Here is a 20,942-nt window from a genome sequence, read left to right as displayed (position 1 = left end):
AGAGTTTGAAGAAAACACAGATTTGCAAACAGATTTTTCATACTTTTTGATCGCGTGCGGTTTCTCTCTTCGAAGAGGCTTAAAAAGTCCACCGAACGAGATCTGGTTGCCCCTCACACTTGTTGGTTCGCAAAATCCCTTAAATAGAAACCGTCTTCGACGTGAAGCAGGTTAAAAAATGCCAACATCGTGTTCGGATCTGAAGAAACTGAAGAGCAGACAAAACAAAGCCCCGAAATGGTTACGAAGCCACGGGCTTTGGGACTCCAGCGAATATTTAATCTACAAATAAATGATGGGAGGAAGCCTGGGTGAACATGAACACTCCATACAGAAAGACCCCAGGCTCTAGTCCCTGTCGCTGCAGTGTTCATGATTCAAAAATAATAAGGAGATTTGGCAAAGATGGCATTCATGTAAGAGGTCCAAGGAAAAAATACACAGCTTTATCAAAAGAGATACAAAAGGTCATTCTCATTTTCAGAAAAGCATCTCAATGATTGAAGACTTTTGAGAATATATTCTGTGGAGTGAGAAAAAAGTTGAGCTTTTCAGAAGATGTACGTCCTATGAAATGTAATCTGGTGTAAAACTAAGAACATTTCAGCCAAGCAGACCAGAGAGCGCTCCAAAAGCGCTGGACTACAGCGCTGGAGCTTCTGGGTCAATACAACCACAACTAGGCCTGTCACAATAATCAAGTAATCAATTAATTACATGATAAATTAAAACAAACTCAACAATTTCCATTGGCGTGATTTATCGGGGGTTTTTCTCTCTCTAACAAAAACCGGATGATAAAAGTCTTCAGTTTGGTACTGTGGTCTCAACTAGCTTTTTTTAAGGACAATTTTGTTTACAAAGACTTAATTTTATTAGTTATTTTGTTTATTTATTTTGGATATTGCAACAAATGTGCAAGTCTAGCTGTCACATGAGAAACAGCTCAACAAAGGCGTGAAACGTAAAAGAAAAATCTTTACTTTACATTTCGTGAAGAAGGAAGTTGCGCTCAGTGTCTTCTTCAGAGGTTTACTTGTCACTTCCTGTAGTGGTTCTTGGTGCAGCGCCCCCACAGGTGAGGAGGGGAACAAGTTTTTCACACCGTGCAGTGTGAAAGTGACCCACACCAGCTGAAAATGTAACAAATGTTGCATATTTGTTCCCCGATCGAGCCGAGTCTACCAAATTGTCAGGCGTAAAATTCAGTTTTTCCCAGCGACTCTCACAGGAAAACGCTTGGACGAACCGGTGGTGTCTGTAGAGGAATGCGCTGCTCAGAAAAAGATAACAAAGACACCAACTTTATGTTTGAGTTTTCTCAGGGGAGGAGAAGAAACACATTGTTGCGGTGGAAGCTGACAATCTGTCTCCGTGTGTTTCCCTGCTGTCACAAGGTGGTTTGGCTTCAGGCAGGGAGACAGAAAGAGATGTGCCTGTATCTGTGTGTGTGTGGGTGTGTGTGTGTGTGTGTGTGTACGGAGGGAGTTGTGCGTGGGGGGGTTGACACCTCCTTCCATCTCTCCATTCCTTCCACACACCCTCCCTCTTCAGGGTCAGGTAGCAGGCACGGCGCACCCCCCCCCCACACACACACACACACTCCCACTGACTTGGAACAGCCTCCAGGGAGCACACACGTGCTTCACTCCCTCCCTGGACCGCGCTCGGGCGAAGACAGCATGGGAGGCTGCGAGCCGTGAGGATGGAAAAGAGAGTGTGTGTGATCCAGACCGACTTCCACCAGTACAGACCCACCGTCGGCCTGCACGGCAGACCCCTGGCACATGTAAGTAACCTGCTATTAGTCCTCTGACGGCGTGCTCTTTTGGCTTTTGTCTTCCTGTAATCTTCTCGATCTATTCATCATCTCTTTTTTTTTTTTTTTTTCGGCTCAGTGTTTAATTTTCGCCTCTGTCAGAGTTTGTTTTCACTGAGCTCTAAAAGCCTGTTGAACGAGCGGCTCCTCCTCTCAGGATGCCCCACGCCTTCACAGAACGGGGTTTCTCTCATCAGCAGGGGGCGACAGAGTGTGTGAGGTTGATTCTTAAGTTTTTTATATTTCTAGATTATAGTAAATCCCTCAATGTAAATCCATTTTAAGCCATTTCTAATGTCTCTTCTGTTTCTCCATTGTTTCTCTTTTTCACACACACACTCACACACATGTGCTACACAGAAACCGCTAAGGAATGCAAACACAGAGAAGCATGAGGGCCCCTGAAGGCACTACCTTTGCATATTGGATTAACTAGAAACCAGATTTGAGGTTTAGATGAGAAATCCCTCAGACCTTGAAACAGATTGTCAGTTTTTCAGTACTAACATTTTTGTGCGTTTTGCTGACTGTCACGCGTAATGGATGACCCCAACATGTTTTCTGACTTTCATGAGGCAGAAGCAACTCATAAGACAACTAATCCTGGCAGTAAGCCATGATGACTTTCCTAATCCCTATCCAAGTTAAGATTGTACTGCTGCTTCAAATTTCACTCAAACCACTTTTGGTCTTAAGAGTTTTTATTTTCAGCCATAGCATCTCATGCCTCACATGGAGATAGAAATGTTTAAATTAAGGAACATTATGTTGTATGCCACACAATCCGTTGACTTGATTGGACGAGTCTTGCCTTACCCGTTTCATCATCCTTGACCATGAGTTTGTTTTTGTGAGAAAGTTGCCAATTTTAGGACATTTAGCTGCATCTGTTTCCACAGCTTCCTCTTGTTGATTCTACCCTTCACCACACCATCCTTGCTCTTCCTACTTTCCATCTGCAGCGACCTACTGGTTCTCCCAGGGTACTCCAGTTTTCTTCCATCATCCAAAAACATGACTGTTTGGTTCATTGGTCTCTCTAAATTGCCCTTGTGTGTGTGTGAAACATCCTGAGTGTCTCTGTGTTGCCCTGTCATGGACGGGGGATATTCAGATTGTTCCCGTTTCTCCTTTTCATTTTGCCAATCACAGATATTTTACCTGAACTAGAGTTTCTGCAGAACAGCTGTAATATGATGCTGTAATATGATGCTGTAATATGATGCTAACGACGTTAGAAAACCTGCTCTGACAATGTGTGGCTGTGAATCTTCATAGCTTCATCCATTAACGCACTCATCCCCTATCTGCTTCTCTAAAATTAAGTTGTAGGGGTAAACAGTCTACAAGGGAGACCCAGATCATCTCAGTGCCTGGATTAATTTTCAATTTTACAAAAGTTGCTTAAAGTTGTCTAGCATGTCAAAACACGCTGTTACTTTGAAAACAGCTTTTTGGCTGTAAGGCTCACTGGTGTCCAAATTGACTTAAGTCAGGGAATCCCATGCTGGTCGTAGAAAATGCCTTGAACAGATCTTCAATTCTGTATGATCTGTGTTGTGACCCTTTGGACAAACAATCATTGATCACACAATTTAGTTTATTTTCTTACATCTAGCTGGCTGACTAAATCCTGGTGCTTGGTTTGTGTTGTACTCTACATCGAATGTCATGATTTTGATCACATGTTGGTAATGTCTTCTTAAAGGGGCAGTATTATGTGTTTTCCAGGCACACAGCGGCAATTTACATCAAAAGATTTTAATCACACCATCATTCGAAGCCTGAAGTACTCTTCCTAGCATCTGGCGAAGTCCTGCATCCATGTTATCTCGCTATGTAATGTCTTAGTATCACACTTGCAGCTGGATTCAAGAAGAAAGGCTTTAAAAGTCCTTCATGTGGGTCATCAGGGTCTGATAGAAAACTCAACTCAGGTGTTTTTTTTTAAATTCCACTTCTTCTTAGCAGAATCCTGTTGCTCTTTAGATCTTTTTCTCAGCTCAGTTCATGGAAGTTGCAGTAAATGCCGTCTTTCATCTGCCTGAGCTGCAGGCCAGCTTTCTCAGTTATTTCAGCCTAAACAGGCCAATAATAATTGAGAGAAAAAAAACTCTCTCTGCTCTCTAAAGTCAATAGCTACCTGCTCGGTATAATTACAGGCAACAGTCCCGTCACAGATATGATTTAGAGGCTGGTAATAACGTAGCTGACCTGGAGTCAGTTGACCGTGAGGGTAAGTGAACTGCGAGGTGCCGGGGTGATCAAAGGCTGCCTGTGCTGCGCTCCGTGACCCGGATCCAGAGTTCAGCCAGAGGCCAGCTTTCAGAACCACCGGCGCTCCGCTCATCCGGGAACCGTCTACGTGCTGGAGCCTTTTACCAAAACTAACGCTTTTCTCCTTACAACAGAAAGCAGAAATACAGCGAGTGACGCGAAGCAGGGAGAATGGACTCTGCGGCTTATAAGCGACAACCAGCACCAGGTGTAATTAAGTCCGGCTGGGAGAGCTGCAGGGCCTGCCGCCTCACATGTTAACATTTAAACCTGCGCAGTGATAGGAAGGACAAGTGAGAGCAGCTGTCGGGCAGACTCTTTCGGAAGTGTTACTGTAGCTTCCTTTTGTATCACACATTCGTGTGAAACATGTACCGACGGCAAATTCCAACTAACTCCAAAAAATACATTTCTGTTTTCGCTTCAGTTCTTCTCTTCAGGCCTTCTTATGACGCCTGAAGAGCATGAAGGTTTTCCAAGATACTGTCAGATTCACTACAAGGTATTAAAGGTGGTGTGAATGGTGCTGAAAATGCATTTTCAAATTCAAAACATCTAACTTGATTTTATGCAACTATTACAATAACAACTGTATACTGTTTTCTTGAGCTGAGGGTTTAGATAAAGCTTCAAATGTAAGAGAACCAACAGGTTTTGTCATTTAATGTTGAAGAAGCCGAGGGAAATTTTTTTAATGAGTATAAATTATGCCATACCTCATCATAATGTGTATGCTGTAGAGCTAAATGCTTGAAAAAGTGTTGTTGGAAAGGAGTTCCCCAATCCCAATAAGGAATTAAAGCTAAAAATAAGATTTGTAATTCTTATCCTACAACAATGTAATGCTTCAGGCCAACTACAATATGTATTTAATTCTTTAGAGACTTGAGATTTGACTTGGGGGGTTGACTTGCAATAACTTTATGCTTGTGTTGGACGCCGCAAACATCCGCGCAGACATTTTTAAGACATCATGATTAGTAAACTTTTATAACAAACAGTCTTTACACATCCGTTCATCAATTTGAGACTTTTTACTTCTGTTGTACTGGACCGAAAAGGGCAGAAACTCAGCTGAGCTTCAAGTCAAAACAGGAAAAACTTCACTCATGGGTGACATCCACTCATTGAGCAAATATGGATTAGACTTTGACAAAGAACTCTTAATATGGTCGTGGCTTACAACGCGAGATGGCTTACAATGCGGAACCCCTCTGAATGGGCTAAAGGTGAAGCCATTGATGCGTCACATTTATCTTCTTTTGGTGTCCTTTCCCTTTCCCTTGGCATCAGTCGTGAGATTGATGTCGAGTGTAGTCTCGTAGTCCCCTCCCCCCCAGGGCAGCTAAGTCCGTCGTACCTTCAAACTGTCTACAGGCAAAGGAAGTTCAAGTGTGTCAGGTGGCTAATCCTTGTGACACCCGCGGACTTAATCTTATTTAGACAACACGGCAATTACTGAAGCACACTTGAGAAAGACGATACTGTGTCTCCCTGTCTGCTTCACTCACTGAGCTGCGCGGTTTGAGAGATAAATTGGCTGTCAGGCCTCAGAAAGCAGAGCTAATGACAGCTCTTTTCCAGAGCTCCAAGCTCAAGCAGCGACAGGTTTTCCTACGCCTCTGCCTCGTCTTCTCCTTCATGTGTCCCTTTGAAAATTAGACGGAACCCATTCTTTGCTTTGAGTTCTGCTCCAAAACTACTTGTAGACGCTTGCTAGCACTTAAACCGCAAAATGTAAATAGCAGTTTGTCTGCGAGGGACAGGGTTTTGCTGAGAGTCTTTTTGTGAAAATGGGCTTGGATCCGGGTTATCTGCTGCTACAAATAAGTCAAAAAATTTTTTTGCTATGAAGCAGGAGCAGCACTTTGGTGAGGTATGTCGAGCTCTGTCCGTAATGCCAAAAAGATGGAAAAATTTAAATCCGGCTTGATCAGTATCAGCTGGAAGGATAACCTGCTTACATATGACAGAAAAGCACACAGGAAGACACATTTACAAACGGAAAACCAATTTTAAGGCTCGGGATTCTAAGATGATATACTTTTACATTTGTTAGTGTGTTTTTGCTTTCTCTGAATACACACATTGCTTGGTGAACTTCAATTATGGCTATTGTTAGTGAACAATGTAAAAGCAGCATCACAGATGTAAACGATTACACTCATGTAATACATATTTGGCCAAATGGTTGCCACGTGGAAAAAAGGAATACATAGTTTAAATTTCACAAGGTTTGAACCAATGGCTTTTTGGAATTCTAATGCATTCCTGTCTGAATTTATATATATTTATACATATAAAAGTAAAAGTAATTAAGTAGCAATTGTTCTTTTACGCTTAGCACATAAAATTTGCACATATTTAGATTTAAATTCAGACATACCTCAAATCACCAGCATTATTCATATTTATTCAACAGTGATCAAAAACAATGCGTTTCATTACTAAATAGGGTCTTGACATTTGATTGCGACATAAGTTTCTGTGTAATCCATCCTGGTGCATAATCAATGAATTTTAAATGCAAGTTAAAGCAAAAAAAATTACATTCAGATGTTGTTTACACTCTTACCACTAGATGGCAGCAACGTGCTTCCACATTGATGCTAAATGTGTGTTAGTTATGCATCACCCTGCATCTTAACTGCATCGAGACCAGAAGCGGTTTGAGGTGTAGTGGTCTAAAAGAGGTTAAATTGCTTAGTTTCTAACTTCCTGTAGCAGCTGTCTGTGCTGCAATGCTAACTTTAGCTTGTATGTTTTGCAAACAAGATGGACAGGTAGACATGGTGAAATTAGCTGTGTTACTTTCAGTTACATTCTTTGCTAAAATCAGAACGTCCGCTAACAATACACTTCCTTATGAAAGAAATGACGTTCTGCTGCTGCAAGTATAAATTTGCTGTTAAACTGTTATACCCTTCAGCTACCACTAGGAGGCACTGACAGCCCCCAAATACCTGCACTACATTTGCAACTACTGTACTGCTATTTGCTTTGGAAGTTTGAAATCGAACCTTGGAATGATGCCATGCACATCTTGAATGTGTCCACCGTAAGAAAACAAGTCAATACCAAATGTTACCATAGTAACAAAAATGACCCAGTAATACAATACCAAATGGTTTAATGAAATACAAACTGTCAAAGGTGCATCATAAACACTAGCTGTAGAAATGTGGCGGACATATTGAATATTTTTATGTTAGAGTTGTAGAAGTCCAACTTCAGAGAAAGTTCCAGATAATTTTAACTTGTAAATTCTCACTTTTTTAACATAAATGGAGTTTCAATTGTCAGTTTTTCACAAAGGCTACTTAATGGAATCATTTTAAATGAAACTGACCCATTTGTTAACTTTACAAGGAATATTTCATTCATCGCTTCGGTTCCTAAATCAAACGTTCTCAGCTAACTGTATCTAGTCTATATTCAGTCTGGAATTCTAATAATTATTTGCCTTCAAATGTTTGCTGTGATCTTGACCTTATTCTTGATCTCTTGTTTTGGTGAAGAACCTAAGGGCAAACTTGCCATCAGATGTAAAGAGTGGAACATCATGAACCAGCAGCATCAGGGAGTCACAGACATCTGTTCGGGGACTGGCTCACTGATATCTTGTGTTGGAGTAAAGCTGATAAGGAAAAATGAATCCACATTTGTTCTCCGCTGACACAAATCCCAGCACACTCAGCAGCACCACATGTTATCATCTGGCTGAGCTCGACCTTTGACCTGCCTCGGCCCCTGTACCACTTTGTGATCGGGTCTGGGTGAAAGAAGGCCTTCTGGAACTTGCATGTGCGCCGAGGCTGGCTGCAGGGGGATGAGTTACACAGCTGTGACCAGACAGATTGAGCTTTAAAGGAACTAAAGGCTAAAAGAGAGTAAGAATTGGGTTATACGAACTGGAACATACATTTTAACCAATGATGTTTAAATCTGGAAAGAAGACAAGTATCTAGAGTAGATGTCCATCTCTGAGGGAAGATCCCTGATATTTTAGCAGAAAAAATGTTACAGTTCAATAGACCGTTAATTATTTGTTTTTTGTCAATTTTATATCCCCCCCCCAAAAACAACATTTTTTGCTAGAATTTGTTTAATAAACGACTTCTTAAACACGTTCCAACATATTTCTTACCACTATTTAACTGCAGGCTGATTCGGTGACCGTACAGCAAGAAGGTCCTGGGTTCGAATCCCAGCTTGGGGTCTTTCTGCTTGGAGTTTGCATGTTCTCCCTGTGGAGGCGTGGATTCTCTCCAGGTACTCTGGCTCTCCCCCACAGACTGCTAGGTTTATTGGTCTCTCTAAATTTCCACTAGGTATGAGTGTGTGTGTGTGTGTGTGTTTGGGTGTGTGTGTGTGTGTGTGTGGTTGTTTGTACTGTGTTGCCCTGAGATGGACTGGCAACCTAAATGAGCCAAATGAAAATCAGTTCCCTTAAATTCAAGTGTATCCATTTATATTTACGGCACGTTTCCGGTCCCAGCTTTTTGTAGAGCTTCGATTGGCTGGGTGAGATTTTTAAAAATTTTTTTGCCCCTAACATCATTAACATAAAAAGATCGAAAAAGCATTTGACATATTTGCTTGTCGTTGTCCTGCGTTTGTCAGCCTAATTGCTTATATTACGATCAGAAGCGACATCAGACTGTGAGAGAAAAAAACCAATGGTTGTAAAAGTGCTTTTATTGCAAAACAAAGACAGAATTATAAGGGAGGACATTTTGAGCTAGCTCTATGTTTTCATTGGGAATTTGCACAATTAGCATTGCCAAACATTAGCTTTTTTGTGTATAGCCTCGAGATCCAGATGACAGTTCAGTTTAATTCAAGTTTATTTAATCAAAGACAAATGTTGTCTTGTGTGATGGCGTTCTAGACACAAACAAAGATTTGCAAACAAAGTCCTTAGCTAAAAAGAATAAAACACAGCAACCTACTGTTCAATCTTCCTGTTATCAGCTGTATGTCTTGCTCTCTCTCACTCTCTCGCAGCCTGAATGAGCTTGTTTAAAATACAAATTCCTTCCAGATAGGCACTACCATCTGCACACTTCTTCATAATTGCTCTTAATTATGTCAACAACTATGAAAATAGCTACTTTAGGACCTTCTTCACTGTTTACCACAAACAGAATTGTTGCTCGGCAACCTGGTAGCACTTAGTCCGATGTGATCCTGAACGGATCAAGCAAAGACCAGTAGCTGATTTTTTCAGTGAAATTTTTATGAACCTTATTACCTTGTCAAAAAAATAATATAGTTATTAAAATTATTTAACTTAAAAATATCTACGGTGACTTTCAAATAGTTCAGTTTAGCATAAAATTGAACCTCAGGCAGTGAAGATACATCCCAATCCAGCTTTCGTTTGTCTAATTTTGGCATGAGCTTCTATATTGTCTTAAATGTCAACAAAGTGTCAACTGATTAAGTTTAAATTTGGATCTACAAAGTTAATTGGAAAACAAAAAACTACTTATTTTTTTCCAGGCAATTTTGTGATCAAATGTAACAATACCAGGAACCCCAGCACTGAAGCCTGAAGCTCCTCTCAGTCTCTATGGTGGGAAACATTCAAAAAGTCGAACTTGTTAATTGACCTTTCGTCCTTAAAGTCAATTAACTTGACTTTTTTTTTGTTTTATCGCGTTGATGCAATGGAAAGCCGGTAGGAGGCCAGTCAATTAAGAGGCAACAATAAGCGTCGCACACATAGGTCTGCGTGTGTTTGTGCTCATGCATGCATGTGGATGTATTTTAGAGGGCAAAGTGCGCATAAGTGAATGAGAGAGAAAGACAGCGGTGGGGGGTGGACCTTCTAACTCCAGACAGATGTAAACCAAAGTCAGGGAGTTTCAGTCAAAGAGCCGGTTGACTGAGCCGGACCGTCGAGCCCGGTGTGTGTGAATTCGTGTGAGAGTCTCTGGATGCTGCGTCAGTTTCTTTCTGTCTTTCTTTTTGTTTTTTTTTAATTATCCCTCCTGCATGCTCACTCAGACGAGGAAGGGATGAGGGAGAGAGAAGAGCTCAAGCAAGCCAAGGAGCAGAGCGAGTTGCTCCTGTCCAGAATCCATGAACTTGAGGAGGAGAACAATCAACTTAACAAGGAAAAGAATGAGGTGGTCGCCAAATGCCAAGTCGTAAGTCTCCGCTGCATCGTTGTTGTTTTTTTTTCTTCTTCTCATTATTTTGAAACAATTTCCCGAGGGGGGATAAACTGACGATACTTTAGGACTCATTATTTGTGATTACGTCTAGGTTTCTGCTTGATAAAGAGTTTTCGGCATGATTGTTGGAGCAACTATTAGGAAGGTAATGATACCCTGAGAGGGATGCTGCTGCTGGCATGGCAGTGGCTAAGAATCTCTTAATGCTGTGGTCGTTACCACTTGCTTTTACCATTTTCCATCACCTAATTGTGAGAGCAGGCAGAGAGAGTATTTTTCTAACAGCAGTGCATTAAGGCGTCGTACTCTTTCCTGGCCTTAAGCTTAGTTAGTTTGTGAATGTTTTATCTACTGTGAGGTAGATGCTTTACCACAATGTCAATCGAAGAAGAAGAAGAAAAAGAAAAAATCCTATCTGAGGTGCTTGTCTCACCATAAATGCTATAAATGTAACTTAATCACCCTAAAATACGAGGATCGATTACAAACTGTGCGTATTTATCTGTATTTAAATGCGTTATAAAGGTATAACACATTTTACCTTTATATTTGCATTTAGTGATGGCCTCCATGTAGTTAATGGAGGGTTTTGCCTCCTCTTTGGGTGGCATTCTCTTTGAAAAGAAGGTAGAAAGTAAATGAAGTGCAGCAGTAGTAGTAGTGCGAGGCATCTGTTTTCCTTTAAGCCAGCACAGCAACAACACTGAATCCATTCAAACCTTGCTGAACAGAAGCTGTGGATGAACATGAGATGATTCCATCTCTAGAAACATTTCAAGGATTGGAAATTTAATTAAAGCAGATCTAATACAGAGTGAACGATTTAAAATAATTGAATTCAGGTGTTCCTAACACTTTCTTGTCAGCGTTGTACAAAAACAGCGGTGTGGTGTAGCAAGTTAGCTTGTGAGATTTCCTCACTTATAACCATTCAATCCAAAGCATTGATTGTATTATAACAGATTTTAAACTATTAGGAACAATTATGTCCTTCAGATTAGCTCGAGAACGCCACTGCAAAAGTTTCCACGATCAACCTGCCGCATCCAAGTCTTAGATAAACTAGTTCGCAAAGTGCTGGATGTCGAAATGTAAACCACATCGGACTCTGGAGGACTGTGTGTTCCTCCCAGTGAACCAGTCTGGGATTGACAGTTTCCATTAGAGTGGCACTGGTCTCACTATGTTTCTGTGTCAAGTCAAAGACTGGTGGAGAGGTGTTTATAGTGTGGCATAAGTTTTCGGTACTTGGACTTTCCCCATTAGTTCAATTGAAAGGAACTCTAAGTGTCTCGGTACATAAAGATGTTTTGGACAACTTCATGCAACCAACTCTGAGGGGAACAGCTTGGGGGTGATGCCAACATGGCTGCACCAGTATACCACTGGATTGGCCTTGACATAGCACCTTTTGGATTCAAGTTCATTTGGCAGCAAATATTGATTGTTTCGTTTCGTTTACAAAGACCCAGACAACCATGACTACTCAACTGGCTTTACACTTTGACTCACATTCATGGTCATTTGTACCCCAGTGATCAGGTCGGTAGGCAATGTGTTGTTTTGCCAATGAAAACGGTAGAAAGGAGCTGCAACCAAACTCACATTCCCTCCCTCTCTTGATACAAATAACATTTTAAAGGATTGTGGTCACTACCTTTCCAGCTTCTGTGGTTTTCTAGTAGTCCCACTGTAGGTTGTAAAATCTAAAAAAAGGTATTCAACTTTCGTATTTTAGAAAAAAGAGTTAGCATGTGAAGCTTTAGATCCTCAAATTTCTAAGTTTTCTTTAATCATACAACCTTTGAACAGTCAGTGCTCTACAAATGATAAGTAGGATGGATTTCGGTTTTCAAAGTTAGAATTGACTCAACCACCAAAGTAAAGCTTTTCTTTTGTTTTCTAGAGCATTTTGATTATTTATTCACAGGTAATAATTGTTTCATAGCCAACTAGTGAACCAACTATCAATGAAACTGACTATAGTGGACTATTAAATATTCACAGATTTAACATTTTGCCGATTTTTCATGGAATGCAACTTCAGTGTATTTGTGGGAAGCTTAGCATATCTGAAATATTCAAAATGAAATGCGGCTTAGAAATCTGAGATAAGTAGTGCAAAGCTACTTCCCACAATATTGGCTAGTATTTGCGCGATACATTTTCCTTGGCACTGATTGGCTGAACGCCCCAAAAGCAGTGATACGGAAGATCGTAGATGCGTATTAAGGTATATTTAGTGTTTCAGCTATTAAAATCAACAGTTAAAGGGTTTTTTTTTTATAGGAGGTCTCAAGTATTTGCAGATTTGAATTATTTTCTGAAAGCAGTGGTGCCTAATCTCCACGATTACTAGCGATCCACCGTGTCCGACAGAATGCGTTTCTAACGGGTCTGAACCGAGCATGGAAAATCAATCACTCTGTTCAAAATAAAAATACTTCATTAGGTAGATTATTTGCTCTTCCAAAATGAAGCCCAATGATAATTTTCATAATTAAAGTCTCAATTTCTAAAAGTGCAGATCGCTGTCGAAGTATTATAAACTAACTAATGACCAATTGAAAATCTTTTTTTGCCAACAGTTGAAAATAAACGTCATATTTTTTTCAAAATAAATAAACTGAGGATCCACACATTAACTGGTCCACACTAAGAACAATAAAATGATGTAACTTCAGTGTTACATCATGTTAAAAATGAATGCTAATCGTTTGACATATTGGTTAAATCAGGGGATTAAACAAATGTTTAATATTCCCAATAGACTTTTTCAGAAATTATTATTATTTCTATTGTTATTACTATTATTATTGTAGTATTTTTATTTATCTTGCTCTCTTTACAAACTCTTACAGTATAAATATAAGATTTCCCCCCCCCAAATCTAGACACAATCAGCAGAAATATTTACCTCAAATTAGCTTCAGTTGCCGTGTAATTTCTTTCCTCTTGTGTTTTTGATGTAAACGAAAAAAAAAATTTCTGCTCTGTCACATAAAATATCCAAGAATTTGTGGTTGTAATTTGACAAAATGTCAAAAAAAAAATTATAATAAATAAATAAATAAATAAAATTAAGGGTTTCAAATACATTTGACAATCAGCATAACCTGCAGGTTTTTTTTCTTTTCAGCATCCAGACAAGTTAAAAATCTTTATTTCTTTTTTATACCAACCGCAATATCGTTAAAGATTTAGAAACTGAAAACCTATTGAAAAGTTATTTATGAGGAAAATAACGAGTGTGTCTCCAGAGAACCTCTGCTGTAATGGCATAGTGGTTCGTTTGAGTGTGACGGAGTGAATTTCATTGGAGTGCAGAAGATTTAGTGTGAAAGTATGGATCAGCTGTGCTGCTGCCAGTGTTTGTGGAAAAGGCTCCCGGCCCGCGGGATTTCATCTTTACTCCAGCTGAATTGCTTAGCAGAAGTCGATTTAACTCACCATCAGCTGTAACAAGGAGCTGGGCCTCTGATTTGGGATTTTACTTCTGTCTGGGTTTGACAACTGGGTCAGTGCTCTTTAATATGTACAGTATATACTGTATATATATATATATTTAAAAAAAACAATCCTAGACAATGTCTGTAAAGTCAATTTGTACATTAAGTCAAGGTTGGTTAATCTGCAATGGACAGAAATTGTTGTAGTTTTTTTTCTCCCAGAAATGTAGCTTTTTCTATTGCAACTAACCAGGTGTGCGCTGGCTCCCAGCATGTTTTTCCTCTCTGCTTAGATTAGCCAGCCATAAATAATGACATTAATCTGTGGAGGAGACAGATCAGCCAGCATAATTCATTTCATGCAGCTCTCCGATCTGACTGAGAAATGTGACCCCATGTCAGAGCTATTTAGTGCCGCTGTGGTGTGTAAGGAAGCCTTCCAGTTTTCCATTGGAAATCTATCCTGTTTTTCATTAGTCTTCACCCGCCGAAGCTGCAGGGACACCTCAGACGTTTTTCATCTGGGACAGGAGAAATTCCTGCCTGCTAATCAACCTTGATGTACGTGTGCCCCGTTAGGTCAGACAGACTTGACATTCCTTTGATTTGCTTTTTCGCAGACATGCTAAACGTACGGCTAACTCCTGGTTACTTAAACTAGAGATTTCTGCTTTCAAACATCTGCATGTCTGAGGCTTTTCCCTGAACTCTGCTGTGGTTTTCTGCGAGAAGGCTCTGGTAGCTGGTCCAGCTACAAAAAAAATTAAAGCTAACACAGTGAGCTAAAAATCTTTTGAACCAAACTCTAACTCCCTTTTCTCGAACTAGCATGTCTCGCGAATCAGATAACCTTTCCATAACTCCAGACTTATATTTCAACTGATGTAGACAGACGTTGAAATTTACAGAAAGGTTTGATATAGTTTATAAAACCTAAAAATCACAATTTTTTGACAATTAGCTTACGTTTGGTGAAGCTAACATCGCAGATTTACGAGAAATGAAGCAAAGTGTCAATAAGCTAAGACGATAGTTCAACATCATTTCAGTCATCATGTTAATGAACAGCCTGCTCTTATGAGTGACTCTAGTGATAAATGTGGATGTCTGAGTGGTCAATGTTTCTTTAACTAAGCTAAAAATGGTGTGATTAGGGTTGTAGTTGTTGTCTGCGAGCTCCAAATGGCTCACATTCCAGAATTTACCCCAGAAAACCCACCAAAGCCGATGACAGGGTAGTTCACCAGTGGCCCACTGTGTTTTTGTGTTAAAAAAAAATTAAAAGTTACAAAAACTCAGAGGTGCGTGGGCAGGTGCAGGGATGATGCGACTGGTGCGCAACTCCTCGTGCCCAGTTCAACGCGTCAACTATAAACATAGCTTAATCTGTCCTTACCATCACTGTTACTGGTGTATAAAAACCCAATTTAAAATAAACATATAACACTTAGCCTGGTGGCCCACTAGGCTTATAGACCGCTGGGGGTAAACCTGTGTACACCGAAGTGAAAGGTTATGTCAAGACCTTAACTGTAACAGACCAGCTAAGGCGCTAGCCATTGTTTTCAATGGGAAAAAAAAAAAACATTAAAAATGTGTAAAAGGTAGAATCTTAAGTATTTGTATGTGCTACGGTTTGATATCTTCATTGTCATTGTGTATTTAAAGCTTTAAATAAAGTCAGCCTTGACTGCTTGTGTTATAATGGGGTTTAGTCACTTTCACAAAGCTCTGCTATATCGTCCAATGAAGGCATCTGACAGCTAAACCAACGTTAGCCTCTGGGTTCATCACTCATCTGCTGTGAGGATGTTGAAAGACTACAAGCAGCTAAATTCCAGGCTTTCTCCTTCATGGAGACAATATATCAAAATCCTGACACACTACACGAATATGGGTTGGATGAGGCGCCGCTGAGCCAAACGTAGTAATTAAACGCAGAAGAGGGGCTTCGTTCTTAGGACGTCGTCTCTACCATGTAATTCTGTAATGAACAGGTAGTGGGATTTTCTGATTAATGAATGACTACGGCTGAAAGACTGTCGCGCATGCTACAAGGAAAATGGACTTAGTGTCTCTTGCCTTCCAGGCTCACAGACTTGACTTGGGCGCATTCTTCTACATGATTCATTGCCAGGCTGCTTGTCAGATATGTTGGTGTTGGACATAACGGCTTCTCTCTGGGCCACGGCCCAAGCAAGACCGGAGTCTAAAGATATAGTTGGGAGTAAAGGACAAGAGCCTGGGCCACATAATTGCAGAAAGCAAAATGCATTCTTAGAAAAGCATTTTTGTTTCTATTGTTTGGTCCCGTTGGGTTGCACAAAGGTTCTCTTGGCATTGGCAGCATCTTTAGATTCATTCATTTGAGCAAAGTTAGATTTTTCTGCATCCGGACGCTGTGGATTAAATTTTTTTTAACCCGCGTTAAACCTTTTACTTTGAATTTTCAAAACAGTCTACTTAACACTCAATAGCTTTTATTTCTTTGATCCGGCCTGTGCAAACCTCATAAGTTTACTAGAAATTGTCGGGGCTCCCGGCAGCATTCATCTTCACCTCATGACCCCGACTGATGTTGACGTAGATAGAGAAACGCTTGGTCTAGTTTTTGAGAGTCTCTGTGACTTCATACAAAAAAAAAAAAAAAAACAGCCACGCTTGGGTTGAGGCACAATACGCCTAGTTGTTCTTGCTAAGATGAAGGCCGTGGCATTGTGGGCGACTGTGTGGGCGTGTGCCCAGAAGACATTTATGTCAATTATAACCGGGGGAAGAAGAAAAAAATGCATTCTTACTCTGCATTCGTGTTCTGTTCTTGCGTTCCTGGCTTTTACGGCTCGTACGGTGAGTGCAGAGTTCCTGTGGTCACATAGCTCAACGCTACACGCTTTTCCTCTGACCGGCCACTCCCATTCGGAGGGATACCTGCGGACCACCACCCCTTCTTCCTCCCTCCCTTCCCAGCAAGCCGTAGAAAGCCACCTGTTTCTGGAGGAGGAGACTGTAGAAGAAGACTGAGAAATGCATAATGCAGTGAAACATTGCAAGGGTGGACTGCACAAAGGCTACTTTCAGTGGAGAACCGACGACGGGATGCAGAGGAAAGTCGGGATTCCAGCGCATTCTGAAACGAAACACAAACGTTTGATTTTGAGATAAATAAGACCTTGCAGAAGAAGAGGATCAAAGCAAAGAAAGAGTGAAGTGAGAAAGAGGATTTACCAGGAGCACCTCAAGGGACTGAAAGTGATCCAACTCAAACCCACCTGGAAGACTCAGAGCAGCTGCACACAAGTCAGGGGGAAGAGGAGGGAAAGTGATTCTGTCAGATAAGTTCCAGCACCGTGGAACGGGCAAAATCTACCAAAAAAAAACAACAAAAAAAGGACGTGATACCGCGTGACGGTTTGCTGAGATGACGTCTAGAGGGAAAAGTAAAAAATGCCACTCCCTCCTTAATGACTGTGAGGAAGCCAATGGGACTAAAGTGGATCTTGGAGCAGAACCAGAACCTGATGACCTGGACTGGGATGGCTACAGCACCACCCTGGAGCACAGACTGGCAGCTGTGGGTATCACAAACAACATTAAGGATTGTTGAGAATATCCCGGGAATATGTACTTACTTCAAGGAATTATTGCGGTAGAAAAAGGAGACATTTTTAGTCTTAAAATTGCAGTATGATGTAAAATCGATTACATGTTATGATGTTATTCGCTCATCATAAACATATTTCGAGCGTTGCTTTGATTCTTTCATGCATGTCTGAGAAATCCTTTAATCTCCCGTGGCAACCATTCAACTGTGTAAAAACACCTGGGTGGACATAGCTCCGCCTTTGAGACTCAGCTCCTCCTTAGAGCTGCAGTTTCCAAGCTCCTTTCTAAGAAGCAGCTGGACTGACTCCGAAAAGAGACTGAATACTCGTAGAAATCAGTGAAATTCAGACATTTGGAGAAGCTAAGGCAGAGATTTAACGGTGGTAAGGCTTTTCTGATTACTCTGCCGGTATTCTAGAGCGAACGCACAGCTAAGAAAATTTAGGAAACGCAAAAACCATTTTTAATTGTCAGTTCAATATTATTTTGAAATTACACCTCTTTGTTCATTTCATGAGCTTATTGTATGTTTAGTTTAATAACTAAAAGAAAAAAATATGCTAAATTTACTTTTGAAAAAAAGGACCATAAAATAGATTTTTAAGCCTGTTAATACTTCCAACTTGACCATTTTTGCCCACAGGGCAAAAAGTTTGGACTTCTCTGCACTGTAGTAGAATCCATCAAAACTTGTGGTTCCAAAGCTCATTCTGCACAGGTTGATCGTGATGACAGGTCCATAATGAAGCCCAGTTCAGTAGAGTAAGCTCTCACTTCTGGACCCTTTCACCCATATGGCAGCTGGTGCTCAGAAAAAACTGGCTGATCCGGTCAGATCTGGCGGCCATTGTCCTCCCTTTTACCTTTTATCTATGCGAAAAGCAAAATAACAAAGCAAAGTTTTCTTCTGAGTTGAAGGTGGATATGTTTAGTCTTGTGGCATAACCTGCAGCGAGAGCTTTGTCTGAAATAAATCTGTTGGTGTGTGCCCGGCTCTCCTTTATTTCCCTAATCCTCTCATATTAACCGTTAATCTCTTGTGCTTTTTATTAATTGAGACATTTATTTTTTCTTCCCAGGGACCTCCCTCATTCTCCTCAACCGGTTGATCAGCTTTTAGGGCTTTGGGGAACAAAAAATGTTTATAAAGACAGTAGAGAGTGGACAACAATTTCATACAAAATCACGCTTGTATGATTCCTGGCCTGAATCGATGTTTGTCCGGCCGTAGGAGCAGGAGAACGTCCAGGCATCCGAGCAGCGCTGCACCCAGCTGGAGGAGGCCCGGCGGGAGCTGGAGCGCCAGCTGTCGGACCTCTCGGACCGCCTGGAGGAGGAGGAGGCCTGCTCGGCAACGCTGGTCCTCCACCGGGACAGGCTGGAGGCGGAGTGCGGCAGCCTCAGACGAGACCTGGACGATCTGGACAGCGCCCTGACCGCGGCCGAGCGGGACAAACAGGTAGAGCATCGGCGCCATAAGAAGCTTTTTTTAAAATTATTTTTGGTTTATCTTTTTGTTCCACCTATAATACCAATTTGGAATCAATTAGTGGAATTAGTGATGATAAATAAAGTTTGTATTTACTTACATGCAGGATTACATTTAGCAGTGAGTAGCTGAGGGTTGATCGACAGCGCTAAGACCCGCCTCCTGGCTCTGATTGGTTGTTTTTGGTCCGGAGCGGTGCAACCCAGGGAGGAGGATGAAGAATATTGATATTTTCAAAGGTTACCTGTCTCATATTAAATTGTCACTACATGGTGACAATTTAAACAAATATGTAAAAATAACAAAAAAACCTTTTTAAAAAAAATGAAAGTTACATACTGTAGTTTTAAATAATATTAAAAACAAAAACATACAGTACGTTTTAGGCAGATCCTAAATACATTTTCTTATAACCTAGTGCCAAAAATCCTCATTCTTGACATTTCTAATATTAATAATGAATCACCTTTAGTTTTTCCAAGTCATTTTAAGCATAAAGGTCATTTTAAAAACACAACTTTATGACACCAAAAGAGCCTTCTGGGGCAGCTTTTTATGAAGCAGGATCTGCACTACCTCAGTTTATGTGATAGACCAAGACGAAGCATCGTATTTAAACAAATAGTTCAAGTGCAAGTAATACATGGTTTTCTAAACTTTGTGTAGAAAAAAAACGTGGTGTTTGTATGTTTTCAGTCCTCTAGGAGCAGCTACTCTGGAGGAGCTGCAGAGTTTCACAGAATGGAAGCGCAGTTATGCTTTTTCACAAATCACCAAATGTATGTAAATCTACAGAATATCTGAAAAAACTTTCAAACAGCTCTTAAGAAATTTTGAGAAAGGTAGCTTTTTTTGTTAGTTTTTTTTTGTGTGTAATCCAAGAAATGGTTTTCCCATTGGTTATTGAGACGTATTATTAATGATAAAACGTAAATAAAATCATGTAATCATTTCAAAACTGATACTTCTTGTTGCACCGTTTTATTGTCGTCCAAGAGACACATCTCACTATCTATTAGAACGAATATAACTGGCTGGATCAATATCATGTTAAATCTAAAATGTGATTAATTTTGGATGGAAAACATCGGTGAAACATGACAGGTTGCGTCACCATCCACCCAGCCGACGCACTAAATGCCAACGAAACACATTAAAGTTTGCGGCTGAAGCATGTCAAGCGTGGAAAAAGTTTGCGAGGCATAAACTCCTGCTGCAAGGAGAAAACACACAAGACGAAACACAAACTCGCTCAAACCACTTCACCGCAAAAGACGCAAAGATCCTGAAACGTATAACTTTACACCACCACATGTTTGACCACATGTTGGGCTTTTAATTACCAATTACGCCGCAGATATTCATGCCACAGTCTGTCCCTCTTTAACCTACAGCTGTGCTGTAAATTTCAGATCACAATAAAAACGCCTCGTGGCCAACTTGCGTTGCTTCCCTCGAAGTTGGCAGGTTTCTAAAGGCCGTAACCAAATCCCGTCTCCTGTGGTCAGACGCCGATGCCAGAGGCTACTCTGCCATCTCCGTTACAGCCCTCTCACCGAAGCCTTAATCTGTTTATTTGCGGCGTATTAAGGGATTAAGATGCTATCTTTTGTTCAGGTGTGCCGGTGCGTTCTCAAAATGTGCGTGAACGGTGGTGGGGGTGGACGCTGTGGAGCTGCTGGGGCGCACGGGAATCTACTTAGATCAGTTTCAGTTCTGGGTTAAAGAAGATTTTTTTTCTCCTTAGATCGGTGAGGATTACCAAAATTATTTCTACTTGCTGTGAAAAGAAAAAGCTTATCCTGATTTAATCTCAGACATTATTTGATACAGCATCTGTAATCATCTGGGTTCATCAGTGAATCACTTAAATCTGATGTAGTGATGGGCGATATGGACAAGTTTTATCACGATACTTTGTGGTAATATTGTGATACGGACGATACAAACTATTTATTTCTTCTTTTTTAGGTTTCTGTATGGCTGTGGCTGAATTGTACAGCAACTACAGCTGTAAAATAAGCTACCAGTCACATAAAGAAGTGGGATTTGTCTCGCTAAAATACACACAATTACTGCATTTAATCATATTTTCAAAAGTATTGATATTTATCGATACTCTC

General features: G+C 40.6%; 1 protein-coding gene across 2 annotated transcripts in view; it reads left to right on the top strand.

Moving 5' to 3' along the window:
* The first annotated feature begins 1,509 nt into the window (after positions 1–1,509).
* The window catches only part of LOC116727027 (myosin-16), a 52,069-nt gene continuing 32,636 nt past the window's right edge, over positions 1,510–20,942 (top strand). The window contains exons 1-2 of one of the 2 annotated variants that reach the window (XM_032574047.1): positions 1,510–1,789; positions 18,562–18,789. In XM_032574047.1, coding sequence (XP_032429938.1) covers positions 1,706–1,789; positions 18,562–18,789 — 312 coding nt within the window. In that variant the 5' untranslated portion in view covers positions 1,510–1,705. Of the gene's footprint in view, positions 1,790–15,316; positions 17,299–18,561; positions 18,790–20,942 lie in introns of those variants that run through there. The other variant, XM_032574046.1, reaches the window with a different exon arrangement.

The sequence above is a fragment of the Xiphophorus hellerii genome, chromosome 10, assembly GCF_003331165.1.
Source record: "Xiphophorus hellerii strain 12219 chromosome 10, Xiphophorus_hellerii-4.1, whole genome shotgun sequence".
NCBI classification, from domain to species: domain Eukaryota; kingdom Metazoa; phylum Chordata; class Actinopteri; order Cyprinodontiformes; family Poeciliidae; genus Xiphophorus; species Xiphophorus hellerii.
Note: the sequence above shows the minus strand (reverse complement) of the source record. Positions and strands in the feature narration are given on the sequence as shown.